The following is a 14738-nucleotide window of genomic DNA, read 5'->3' on the forward strand; positions in this document are numbered from 1 at the left end:
TATTTCACCTCTATTGAAGTTATGTCTTCATTACAATTAGTCCTCTGCTAATAAATGCACAATTTACTTGAACATTTGTGGAGTCTTGGTTTATTTTACCCTTGCTTATATGTGTGCTAATCTTTGTGCATGTGCATTTTCTACCACATTGCAACAGGAAAGCTTTGGTTCAATTTTCCTGTCCTACACAAAGGAAGATTTGGGGAGCCGCTAGGTCCTGCATTGCCATTTTATTTTTTTCTCCGTGGGTGAATTTACTGGAAGGAAATTGGTAAAGGGCAGGGGAGAAAGGGAAGGGATGAGAGAGGGAAAAAGGGAAGAGATCGCAGCTATGTTGAATCTTGATTCACGACTTTGCCTCCATTCATGGTTGGTGTTCCAGAACTTTTCCTTGAACGCCCTTGTTTTTCTCCAATTTCATGTAGTGATGGCTCTCTGTACATACACACTGGAAGGCAAAACGGCAATAATTACTTGTTATAATTGTAGACATCGTTTGGTCTCAATAAACATCTCAAATGAGATTTTACACTACTCTTAATTCTCAGCACGAGCTCTTCTCCCCGCAGCAAAAACAAGTTTTAACTTGATAATATATTTAATGGATACACATGATCCTCTTCCAGTTCTATCAGTACAGCCTCGTAAGTCTTCTTGAACTGCAGATATATGAGTGGTTTCCGTTCTCTTACATTTAAAGGACAGTAAAAGATATTTTGTCTTTTAGTTTTTATTCTACAATTCAGTTTGGGTAGAAAAAAACCCTTATATACACCCTTCTAATCTAACCCCAATGTAATTGACATTGTTGTGGTAAATTGAAATATTTATTGTCCATTTTCAGAATATCCTACATAAGAAATGACAACAGGAGAGAAGGCATAAAAAAGTTTTAAAAAATACCCCCAATTTTCTCAGTTACTCCAGATTTCCTTCACCTAACTCAATGAACACAGTCCATGGCTTCTTAGCTACTCAGGAACAGGGAAAGTGATTATGCAACCATGTGATTTCAGTTCACATCTACATAAACAGTTCATTTGTTTTCGCCTCCATTGTTTTGTTTGACTGTGCAGCTCAGTCATTTGTAAATCATCATGGCTGTTGCTAGATTATTGCACAGAAAGAACACTGTGTTTCAGGTCATAGTTATTCTCTTACAATACGATCTATCAGCATATTGAGTACATTAAAACAGATTCATTATACTGTTGCGAGATAGACATGTGAATGCAGAAAAGCATATGAAACATTTCACTTGAATATCTGGGGTTATTTTCATCCTTGACTTAGAAAAAAACAGTTAAGTACCTCCATGTACTGAACCATCACTACCATGCCTTATTAATCTGAGTGCTCTTTCTAATCAAATATCTTCTTTCCTTGAGCTTTGCGCTAGTGCTTGACACCTGAGAATGGCTGTGAGTGAATAGATGTCAGATGTTGTGTGGTGGATAAGACACCGATTTGGGAGCCACACTGCCTGGGTCCACATGATTACTCAGCCACTTTCTATCTCTGTAAACTTAGACACATTTTCATTTTGAAAAATAGCATTTCTATAAGGATGAAATGGCTAGCACATTCTAAGCATCCAAAGATATTTAATAAAATGAAAGAGCTGATCTTTTTATGAGAATTTTGAATAACATGTTTTAGAGAACATAGTGATATGTTTTGGTTAAGGCTATTCTAAGTCCAATTCTAGATTAAGAGAATTAAGATACAATAAGACTTTCCTCAGACTAGTTTCATGATGAGGAGACAGGTTTCATTCAACATACTCAGTAGTAGAGCTTCTTAAATGTTAATGTGCTTTTGAATCACCTACGCATACGGTTAAAATGCAGATTCTGATTCAAAAGGTCTGTAGTGGGCTTGAGATTTTGTATTTTTAATAAGCTTCCAGTTGATGCTGATGCTGGTAAAACCCAAACCACACTTTGGGTAGTACACAATATATATACAAAATGTTTGTTAAGCACATCATACAAAATTATTATATGTATTATTGGACTAATATTCATTAATAAGATTATATAACTTTCAAATGTACAATTCTATATCACCTGTATATTCCATTGTGTGCTCATCACACAGAATCTAGTGTCCTTCTGACACCATGTATTTGACCCCCTTTAACCTTTTCAACCTTTTCTCACCCCCATTCCCATGTGGTTACCACCGTACTGTTGTTTGTGTCTATGAGACTTCTGTTTGTTCTTCCGTTGCCTTCTGTTTTACATCCCACATATCAGTGAAATCATGTGGTTCCTGTCCTTTTCCATCTGACTTATTTTGCTTAGCACAATACTCTCAAAACTTAACTACATTGTCACAAATGGCAGTATTTCATCTTTCTTATGGCTTAGCAGTATTCCATTTTATATATAACCACATCTTCTTTATTCAGTCATCCAAGGCACTTAGGTTGTTTCCATGTCTTAACTACCATGAATAATGTGGCAATGAACATAGGGGTACATACATCTTTATGAATAAATGTTTTCAAATTTTTTGGGTAGATACCCAGAAGAAGGATCGCTGAGTCATGTGGTAACTCTATTTTTAATTTTTTGAGGAACCGCCATATGTTTTCAATACTGGCTGCCACTTTACACTGCCACCAGCAGAGTATGAGGGATCATTTTTCTCCATATCCTTCCCAACACTTGTTATTTCTTGATGTACTGATAATAGAAATTTTAACAACCTAAGTGAGATGGCATCTTATTGTGGTTTTGATTTTCATTTTCCTTATAGCTAGTAAAGTTGAGCATCTTTTCATATAACTGGTGGCCATCTGTATGTCTTGCTGGGAAAAGTGTCTGTTCAGGTCCTTTCACCATTTTTTAATTAGATTTGTGTGTGTGTGTGTGTGTGTGTGTGTTGTATGAATTTTCATATGTTTTGTATATGAGCCCCTTATCAGATGTATTGTTTGAAAATATCTTCTTCCATTTGGTTGATTGTCTTTTTGTTCTGTTATGGTTTCTTTTGCTGTGCAGAAGCTTTTTAGTTTAATATAGTCCCATTCATTTATTTTTGCTTTTATTTCCCTTGAATTTGGAGTCAAATTCATAAAATCCTCTCTGAGAACAAGGTCCATACAGTTAGTACCTATGTTTTCTTCTACATATTTTATTGTTTCAGGTTTTATAATTAAGTCTGATCCATTCTGAGCCAGTCTTTGTATATGGTATCAGATAGCAGTCTAAGTTTCTCTTTTTTTGTGGCTTTCCATTTTTCCTGGGCACCATTTATTAAAGAGTCTTTCTTTTCTCCATTGCATATTTTTGATTCCTTTGTCAAAAATTAGTTGCCCATACAAATGTGGGTCTATTGCTGGGCTCTTAGTTTTGTATCATTGGTCTGTGTATCTGGTTTGACAATACCATACTGTTTTAATTATTATAGCTTTGTAGTATAATTTAAAGTCAAGGAGTACCTTGCCTTCAGCTTTTTTTTTTCCCCCCTCAGTATTACTTTGAACAATTTGGTCAACAACTGAATTGTTTAAGATGGGAAATGTTCAAGAATCGAGGTTTGACTGTATTTGCATATGCATGTTCATAGTAGCATAACTTACAATAACCAAAACGTGGGATCAACCAAAGCATCCATCAAAGGATGAATAAATAAACTAAATGTGAATATACGTAAAATTAAATACTGTTCAGCTTTTAAAGGAAAGAAATTCTGACACAGTATGAATGAACCTTGAGAACATTATATTAAGTGAAATAAGCTGGACACAAAAGGATAAATAGTTTACAATTCTATGTAAGTGAGATACCTAGAGTACTTAAATTCATAGAGACAGAAAGTAGAATAATGGTTGCCAGGGGCTGGGGGAAGGGAGAACGAGGAATTAATATTTAATGGATACAGGGTTTCAGTTGGGAAATATGAAGAAGTTTAGGTGATGGAATGTAGCAATGGCTATACAACAATGTAAATACACTTAATTAACACAGAGGGATCTTATCAGATTAGTGGGCATAGCAGGAGGCTGCTTGAGGCCATGGTAAACAGTCTAGGATGGCATTGGCTGAGAAGCTGAAAGCCTCCAGAGTGCATAGCATTATGGGCCAGAAGACTTTAAATAAAAAGAGAGCAGACTGGCTCTCTGGCTCCTTTCTTTCTTGAGATTGCCTGGATGGTTATGTTTTCCCCTGAATGGTATTTTGGATGGGATGGAACTCTGGGTCTAGGCTAGGAATGGGCTGGCCTGGCAGAAGGTGGCAGGGCTATTCTTCGTTGGCTATTCTAGAGGGGATGAGCTCTGAGGCAGAAGCCTGCCATTCTTCCAATACTGTGTAGCTTTTATATATTATTTTTGTTTTAGTTTGTAAACTAACCATACAAAAATAATTAAAAACTAATGGGGAATGCTAGGAGAACTCAGGTGTTAGAGTGTTTAGCCTTGATTGATAGGTTTAAGTGATTCAAGCTGTAACTAAAGAATTAAGGAGTTTAGCCTTAATTGATAGGCTTAAGTGACCAATGAGAGTGGAAAGCTGTTATTCCAAAGTTGTGTAGCTTTTGAATAAAGACTCCTTTCCTTTACCACCAAAACTTTGCCTCAGGAATTTTGCCTAGAGTGTGACGGTGTACAGCAGGACCCCATTTACTGTTAAGTAACATAATGGCACTGAAATGTACACTTAAAATGGTAAATTTTATATTGTATACATTTTATGCAACATAATTAATAATTACACTTAATTTTTCAAAGTCACACACCCACAGAAACAAGTGATCTGAGTATAAGCTATAAACAAAGAAATGACTATTAGAGAGAGATGTCTTATATGCATGGGAAGACCCAACAATTACAAATTGTCAAAAATATTAGTCTTAAGCCTGTACTAAGAAAGACAGAGTTGAGATATAATTGAAAGGGTAACAGGGTTGGAGAGAGGATAACAGAATCTGATGAGAACATCTTAAGAGGGCACTGCCTCATACAGTATCTATTTAGCCATATGTGGTCATTGGGCACTTAAAATGTGGCTAGTCCTAATTCAGATGCACTGTAAGTGTAAAATAAACACTACATTTCGAAGACCACACAAAAAGAATAAAATGTCGTAGCAATAACATTTTATATTGATTACATACTGAAATAATAATATTTTGGATATATTGAGTTAAATTTATTATTAAAATTTATTTCACATTTTAAAAATGATTACTGGAAAATTTTAAATTATATATAGCTCATATTATTTCTATTAGACAATGGTGTCTTAGAAAATTTTCTGTTCTCTGGATGAGAAGTGCTTTGATTAGAACTACACTTATAAATTACTATATGATGGGGAGGTTATTTGAGAAACCTTCCTGACCCAATTGGACCTGACTTCCATATGTATGCTTAGGAGAAGCAGAGTGTCGTAAATGAAGAGTATCAAGAGAGAGTCATTTCTGTCAAGGGAACTAAAATGAAGCCAGGAGGCTATAAAGAATCTTGCTGTATGCAGGTCCCACTCATGAACATTTAAACCTTTAAGCTAACCGTGAAACCACATCATGGGTTTTACTTCCTTCCTACCATGGGAACCAGACCATCTACATGCTTCACTTTGAAAGGAGCCAATCCTTTCACGAGGCAGCATCGTTCATTTACATCAAGGGCCGAAATGGGAACAGCACTTGAAGTTTTTGCATCCTTTATTTACATATTTAACCAATCATTGTTAAGCTAACCACATCCTTCTTTTGCATTGAGGTCCTAAATGACAACTGAGCTTGTGGCTTTTGCGTTTATAAAGCCGACCTTTCTTTCTTCTCTGGAGCACAATTTAAGTAGCTGCCTGAATCTGTGTCTCCTGGATTGCAATCTTTTGCTCAAATAAATGTCTTTTATTCTTAGTTACAACCTAACCCTTTATTTGCATCAACAGAATCTTGGATCCCTTTGATAGGATGAACTGATGCACCAAACATCTACTGATCTTTTTAACTTGGCTTAACTAATCTTGCATCACTTTAATCCTATTACTGACTTCTCATTTTATCTCTTTTCAAATTTCAATTACTCTTTGTTAACTAATAGTCAAAAGTGAATTTGTTCAGGCATTAATTTGTTCATTTATTCTATAAACAAGTGAATACTTAATTTGTACCAGGCAATCTGCCTGACTCTGTATCATCTGCAAGAAATGACCTCTTGGTTCCTGCCCTCTAGGAGCTCAAAGCTAAGAGAACACAGGTATGCACACAAAACAATAGGTAGAAAGGGCAACAGCGGAGAGTTAAATGGAAAGTGGTACATAAACAAGGCACCTGATGTTGATTTAGCCTTGCAAGATGAAGAGGGTTTAGAGAGAAGGATGATCTAACAATTAATAAGGATGAAGTGCTGGTTGTATAAGTAATGACTGACTGAAGAATGTGGCAGAATAGAGAGGCAGTGAGGGATGGGATTGACAGGGCTAATTTGTGTCAGACCTCCTGAATTCCTGGCTAGACCATTTAAGCCATGATTATGCTCTGTATCAGCCTCAATTTGATAGTGAATGCAGAGTTAATAATATGTCCATCAAGAATATGAGTAGATAGGGGAAAATCTATTTATTCAATCTCTTTATCTAGAGAAATGTCTAACTATGTTTAAATGACATGAATACAGCCAGTCAGATTAGTCAAGAAGAATCAGTTAAACTGAATCTCACTGCATGGATTCCATAGGAAAAGGTTGGCAGCATCTGAAACTTTCATGAGTTGTTCTGATGCCACGTGAACACAATCTTATGTTTTAGAAACAAACCTAGCTGGGGCACTCCTGCTTATTTAATAGGAATAATATTTAATATACTCCAAGAACCATAATTTTGACTGCAGTTGAAATATGGGGTTCAGTTGGTCAAGATAATTAACATGTTGAGAAGGGTTATCTTTGGTCTTGTGGGGTGCTTAATTTAGCACGTAAAACTAAACAACAAATGACAAATCAAGAGTTACTAACCTCAAATATGAAAATAACATACTTTACTGTATAGTAAACATTAATAACAATTTTATACAGCTACTAGTAGAATCTGAAGTTCTGGTATTAGTTTCCAATCACGTACTACTAAGCAATCGGGGGAAATCTTTAAGAAGCAGGTCTAGGGAACTGTCCAGGTTCTGATCTTCCAAAGTTATATAAATTCTGCCATTCTGAATTTGTGCTTCTCAAATCATTCCTATCCCATGAAAGACTAAGATTTTCCCTTCCTAATAATCAGGACCTTATTAGTAATTGCAAAGAACCCCAGTCTCTTGATGTACAGTAGTTCATAGTACAGTGATATTTAAGAAGGGGGTTTTTCTATCACTTTCTGTTATAATAAGCTATTATTTCATAAGGAATAGATTTACCTTGCTTTAGGAGTCTCTAAAATTTTTTTTAAATCAACTTGTTCTTAAAGATTTTATTCTCATTTCCTGTGTTTTATGCATCTTGGTCCACTACAGCTATGAGAGCAAAGTTTGATATTCTGGTTCCATTTGATGAGGACCATTTTCCAGACTGAGAATAAAGTGAACAAACAAAAAAACTCAACTCCTTAGCTTTCTTGTCTTCCCAGCTTCCCGATCCCGTTAAACAGAAGCTCAGATTCAATGCCACCACCCATTTAACAACTGGAAATAAATCCTCTGATTTAGGCAACGTAGGATGTTACTATATAATCCTGTCTCATTCTGAACTTCATGGGCTACTCTTTGATATGGATTTGAGATTCAGTGGGCATGATTTAATGCTAGCACTTGGTATGGAACTATTTTCTAACTGTGTTTCTCTCAGATTTCACTTTACCCAATGCTCCAACAAATTTTAAGACTATTCCGTGTCCTGATGATGCAGTATCTGAAGATTAATATTGTTACCATTCATTCTTTCATCTGGCCCTTCTGGGCTGCCCTTGATCATGTTTCTTGCCCTCTTCCTTCTTTAAGAAAAATATACCTTCTTTTTTTTTACCTCACAGGATATTGTTGAGATAAATATCACTGTTCCTCTAACACATGGTATAATAGTTTTAGATAAGTGGTAAAAGGAGATAATGTTCTGTAAAAGGAAGCATTTCTATTTGGTTTTTAGTACACTTTTTAAAATAAGTTTTCATCTTATTTTTAAAATCTATTCTGATAAATGTTTAATTTCTTCATCTTCTTCCCCATCCTTCTCCTCCCTCTCGTCCCCTCCCCCTCATTCTCCTCCTCCTCTGAATATTTCCTTTTACTCATGTTTTGACTTTTCTTGATCTATAGTACATTGATGCCAAGGAAGTCATCTCAGCTTTCAGAGTAAAAATGAAGTAGGGAGATTTGATGAGAGAATATTCTTCCTCATTTGCAGACACAAGATAAGAGCAGGTTTCTAACAACAGTCCACATCATATATTACTTTAACACAGAGCATTCAGTACAAATCCCCAGTTCAACCCATTAACGTGAGCAGAACACGTCTGTACGGTGGACACCAGTTCCCTCAAGACTTGCCATAATAAAGGCTGTCGTTTTCCCAGCTTCCTGAGATGCACTGGCCATATCTCTATAGCCAGCCCTACAGTCCTGTATAAAAAATAAAATGCTACACTAGGTCATAAAAGACAATAAGCTACCAACTTTGTAACAATATTTGGCATTCGCTCTATTTTTTCTTTATTTTTAAATGCAAGATTGTGCCATTGGAAAAAAAAATCCAAATATGTATTGCTGGGCTTTGAAGTTTTGTTAAAAATAAAATCTATCCTCTCTTTCCAAGGCAGGCTTTCCATTTAACATTTTTCTTTTATATTCTTTTCACTGGTACCACTATTGCAAATGCAGTTATCAAAATATGCAGGCATTCCTTGCCATTATGATAGTTCAGATTCCCTATTTGCAACTTTTAACATTCAACAATAACTTTTATTTCAGTTATCAAAAATGTCTCCTGGAAAACCTAAATTAAAATAATTCCTTTCTCCAAAGTATGAAAAAAGCAAACTCTCAGGAGTTGCTGTTATTTATAACTCAGGCAACTATAATAAACCAAGGGCCAAGTAGCATCCCATGGGTATTCTCTTAAGTAACAGCCGCCTTCATAATCGCAGTTAATATTAATTGAGCACTTACTACGTATCTGCATTTTATATACACTAAGATTATTATAAATGACCCTAAAAGGTAGATACACTGTTGGTCCCTTTTGCAATTGAGAAACCTGAAGAACAAAATGGTTGTTTGTCCATAGTAGTGTGCTGATAGAGTACAGAATCAGCATTCAAGTTCAAGTGTGAGTAACTCCAGGGTTCCTGCTCTAAGTTCATAGTCAAATAATTTAATGTTTCTGGAGAAAAACATACAACTTTGTTGATTGGTTTCAAGTTAAAATCTTGACCCCAAATCTCACGGGCATAGGTGCTCAGTACTTTCTGGAATCTTACTACATTTCTCTGGTCAGTCCCCCGTCTAATTCTTCCCAAGTGACTGTTCCACACCCTCTCTATCTTCCACATACTTCCAGCAACACCTCAAACCCTCCTCAGAATCAGACAATAGGCCTGATTCTTATCATTTCTTTCTCTCCATTCTTCTCCCTCTCTGATGTTCTTCCACTCCTGCTCTTCTCCCTTTTTATCAATAAGCTACCTTATTTCCTATTACTCTTAGAAAAGACAAGAAGAGAAAGTTTCCATATTCCCACCTGCACACACCTACTCACATGTGCCCTGGCTTCTTGCTTGCTATCATGCTTGGGAGCTGCCTCTTCTATTAAAATTTAGCCCTCCTATGATATCACAGACAGGGGACTGATCTCCAAAATATATAAAGAGCTTATACGACTCAACATCAAGAAAACAAACAACCCAATTAAAAAATGGCCAAAGGACCTGAACAAACACTTCTCCGAAGAGGACATACAGAAGGTCTATACGCACATGAAAAAATGCTCAACATCATTGGCCATGAGAAAGATGCAAGTAAAAACCACAATGAGATACCACTTTACACCCGTCAGAATGGCCATCATCAACAAATCAACAAACAACTTGTGCTGGAGAGGATGTGGAGAAACGGGAACCCTACTGCACTGTTGGTGGGAATGCAGACTGGTACAGCCACTATGGAAGACAGTATGGAATTACCTCAAAAAACTAAAAATGGAACTGCCTTTTGAACCAGCGATTCCACTGCTAGGATTATACCCGAAAAATCCTAAAACCCTAATTCCAAAAAACCTATGCACCCCTATGTTCATAGCAGCCCTGTTTACAATAGCTAAGTGCTGGGAACAGCGTAAGTGCCCATCTGTAGATGAGTGGATCAAAAAACTGTGGTACATTTACACAATGGAATACTATGTAGCAGAAAGAAAGAAGGAATTCCTGCCATTTGCGGCAACATGGATGGAACTAGAAAGAATTATGCTTAGTGAAATAAGCCAGGCAAAGAAAGCAAAATACCATATGATATCACCTAATACAGGAAACTAAAGAGCAACACAAACAAACGAACTAAATAGGCAAAGACTAGAATAGTAGTCAGTACGGAGGAAGGGGGAGGGAGAAAAGAAGGATAAGTAAGGGAAGGGTCTAGTCAAGGAACATGTATGAATGACTCATGGACATGGACAATGGGGAGGGATATGATTGTGGGAGAAGGGATGGGCTGGGTGGGGGGAGCAATGGGGGAAAAATGGGACAACTGTAATTGAAAAACCAAAAAATAAAATAAAATAAAATACAAAAAAAGAAAAAAGAAATTTAGCCCTCCACTTGACTCTGTGTACTTGAGCCATCCCCTCTACTCGGTGACCCTCTCTCCTACAATACCAGTTTTTTATTTCCCCCCCAATTGTTCCCATCAGTCTATAAATATCTTGCAATATCATTAAGCAAACAAACTCCACTATGTACCTACTGGCTTGCTCCCCTTTTCTCTTCTTTCCCTTGAGAACAGAACTCCTCAAAAATGTCATTTAATATCACTTTTTTCTTTTATTTTCCTCCTATGAGATCTTGAATCCACTTTAACTAGACTTACTCCACACTGCCTTCACTCAAATCACTCAAGTCAAGTGACTAATGACCTTATGTGGCAATGCAATGGCCAGTCCTGGTACAGCAGCATGCTGCATGCTAAGCAGTGGTTGAGGAAGATAACAGCTCCGGTCATAGTTTTGCCTTCCTAGGTGTATGGCCCTAGGTGAGTTGAGTTTTTTCACTTCTCATAAACTCAGTCTTCTCATGTTTAAAATCAGAATGGTAATCTTAACATGCATACTCCAAATTGTTAGTGATGATCACATGATACTCTGGTTATGGAAGTATGTTGAAATTAACAATGAGCCACGCAAATGGAATATAAAGTAATACAACTACTACCAGTTATTACTTTTATATTACTCCTAGCTTCTTGCAAATCACTTAAAATTTGACAGTTCTGGTAATTAGGAGGGTGGAGAGCTGGAAAGTTCCTGTGGAGGGCAATCATTGTTGTTGACAAATTTTGTTTTCCAAGCTGAGGCACTAGATCTTCAGTTTCTAATAAAGCTCATGAATGACATTCTATAAAGAACCCATCCTATATCAATTTTCATCAAAAAAGTAATAAAATATGACTAATCTTTCAATTATTACCAATTAAATGAAATTTTCCTTGCTCCTCTGTAATTTTCAAGAAGTGGAAAGGTTAGATTGCTCTCTTAGTTAATGTACTATTAAAGATATTTAATTGTCTTAATAGCAGATCATAGAAGGGTGTGGGCAATTGACATGAAGCAAATTTCACACCTTAATTGATGTCACATGGAATCCCTTTGGAACTGCAGGAGAATTTTAAGTGTTGGTTCAGAAGCCATGTATTGCAAAAAAAAAAAAAAAAAAAAAATCTACCCAGTGCTGTAAATATTTTCTATAAAGAATTAAGATACAGTGTGAACAAAAAATATCTATATCTTCATTTAGAAAGTGATCCGAAATAATATTTGTGTGTAAAAGAGAGACAGCTATAGAAGAAGGAGGTATGGACGAGAGGTAGATGGGGTTTATTAAAGACTGAATTCAAAGGCAGGAAATAGCTCTTTTGAAGGAGTTACACGGGTCGGGAGAAGACAATGTTGCAGGCTGGCAGAGATCCCAGACTCAAAAGATGAAGGAGACGTAGTTGCACCTATTGCCTTTTCTGTAATTAAAACAATCAGGGGCATCATAGGTAATTTTTTGCTCCATCTTTCTGTTTTTATTATTTAGTATGGTTTGGCCCAAAAAAAGAATTTTGGAAAATAAACCATGTAGTTATCTTTCTAGTTAATTTAAATAAAAATATCAAAATCAGTTTGCCATTGGTGCCCTTCCAACTGGAGCTTTACCTCAGGACTCCTGATTTGTTGTTATTTGGTGTCTTATTACACAGATTTTGAAGGTATTCTTTTTTCCTCCAAATTCAGTTTTCATTGTTTCTCATCCTTCAGTTCAAGCCACACCTCACAGGACTCATTCAGTAAGTACACAGCACAATAACACAAGGTCCAACTTCCAAGGGAAAATAAAAAAGGCACTTTTCACTGATCTGACAGATGTTAGAAATCCAACTTTCTTATAATATCTAATCTCCATAATATTCCTATGAAACAGATGGAATTTACTATTATTATGTATATTTTAAATGTTTCATTGATTGATGGATTGATTTTAGAGAGAAAGGAAAAGAAAGAGTGAGAAACATCGGTGTGAGAAAGAACGGAACAATGCTCCAACCAATTGAGTCACGCGGCCAGGGTAAGGGCTTTATTATTGACTTTATCTCCAGAGGTTACTGAGGTTAAAGAAAGTAAATTATTTTCTCAAAATTGCTTAGAAAATCATTGGAAAACCTTTTATCAGAAGAATTAGACATTTATTTATCCATGATTAATTCATTTCTATTAGGTTGCACTTTCTCAGTGATCAAGTTAGTAAAATGGCATTATCTCTACTAACTCCATATGGTAATTTAACTAGCGCTAAAAGGCACCCATCTTAATAGAGTAGAAATGTAAAAATGTAACATGTTTAATATATTTAATTCCATAGTATCAGAGTGTCAGTTTACACTATAGTAGATTAGGCTAAATCCAATATATTGATCACAATAATCTGAATAAATTTAAATATTTGCCTATGCCCAGATTTGACCAAAATATGACTAAAAACAACACATTCAGTTGAGAAAACTGAGTCTCAAACTTGGTTGCCATTAGAATCAATTTTTTAAACCTGTTGATTCTTAGGTCATTAATAAATAAAATGGAATACTTTGGGGGTTTTGTTCTGAGAATCTGCAGCATTTACAAACTCTCCAGATGATACAAAAGTTTGGGACGCACTGATTTACCTTATGTTATTGGGTCTTAAATCAGTTGCCTTGTGCATACGTGTGTGTATATGTGTGCCTGTTAGTACTGTCTCCTCACCAGAAAATAAATAAATTGATGGAGAGCGATAAATGTGCTTTTATTTCAGGTTTAATAACTTCTGTAGCAATGGCTCTCAACTGATATTTAATAATTTTATTTTGGAAACCTGTTTTTTCCCTCCAGGATTAAGTTCTTGATGCTTAAATCTTTAGAAGGTGCACACATTTTTTTTTCCAGAGGAAAGAAACTGGATTCTGAATACCAAACACCTTGCAGAAGCTAAGTAATGAGCTTCCTGAAGTAGGAAGGAGGTGAAAAAGAGATTTTATCTTGTCCTTTGTAAGAATATTAGGCTGCTGTATCTGAGGCTAAAGAGGGAGGTCACCACCAAGACAATTTAAATATGGGGAATTACTCATCTGTGGCATGAACAATACTCTAAAAGGGCAAAATTGGGAATTGTGAAGGCTGCACTGTTGTCTTAAATTCCAGGGGAGAGGACCCAATAAGTGGTTTAAAAACAATGCATGTAGTAACGGGTTTAAATATTGAGGCCATCCATCTGAACAGACACCCTTGGAACCCCTCATTAACACCCCCTGTGTTCTAAATACAGGGTGGAAGGTGAAGCTGTGCAGAGGAAGGGGTTGGTGGATAAATACTGTATTATCATGCAATCAGTGTAGAACTGAAAGATCCTCAAACTGTCAGAGCTTCATTTTGGGAATCCTGACATTCAAAATTATATCACCAGCAAGACTGCAAAAAAAGGCAGAGCTATTTGAAGTAAAGAAACAAAGACAAAACAAACCTACTTTGGCTATCTTCCAGAAGGAGTCAGCCAGTTCCCTTCACAAAGAAAGGATATTTACTGTCTGTGGTACTTGACCTTGTTGGTATCAGTTCTAGAGGCAGGCTTCTGGGTTTACAAAAATCCCTTCAAAAACTAGAATAATTGACAGCATTTCTGGTTAAATAGCAACATAATTTCTTGTGAAGTTGTCATTTTCTATTTCTTTTCTAAAAGTATCTTCTAGTTTTATGCTTTATATTGAACATCTGGAAAAATATTATCAAAATAACCTAAGCTAAGTATTATGCCTAGAATGCCTTTCATTCTACCTGCCCCCCCAATAAAAGTCACAAACCACCCATTATGAAAATAGCTCATAAAGTTGTACTTTGTTCATTCAATAATTCAATAAAGCAAATGTGTTTATAATCTTTTAACATATTAATTCTATGCTGGGTTCCATGGAGGAATTAGGTTTTACAATAAAGTGCTAATACCACAGAATGTTACTGCCAAAAAACGTTAGGAATCATCTGGTCTTGATTCTTCTTTTACAGAGTAGGAAATAAA

General features: G+C 36.0%; 1 protein-coding gene across 3 annotated transcripts in view; it reads right to left on the reverse strand.

Annotated features, from left to right (window-relative positions):
- Positions 1-215: 215 nt before the first annotated feature.
- Positions 216-14738, reverse strand: part of FGF12 (fibroblast growth factor 12) — a 490004-nt gene continuing 475481 nt past the window's right edge. For all 3 annotated transcript variants that reach the window (XM_090282136.1, XM_090282049.1, XM_090281968.1), the window contains one exon: positions 216-448. In XM_090282136.1, coding sequence (XP_090138262.1) covers positions 330-448 — 119 coding nt within the window. In that variant the 3' untranslated portion in view covers positions 216-329. The remainder of the gene's footprint in view (positions 449-14738) is intronic.

Source organism: Furipterus horrens, unplaced genomic scaffold (assembly GCF_987537825.1).
Source record: "Furipterus horrens unplaced genomic scaffold, mFurHor1.1.pri manual_scaffold_1, whole genome shotgun sequence".
Taxonomy (NCBI): domain Eukaryota; kingdom Metazoa; phylum Chordata; class Mammalia; order Chiroptera; family Furipteridae; genus Furipterus; species Furipterus horrens.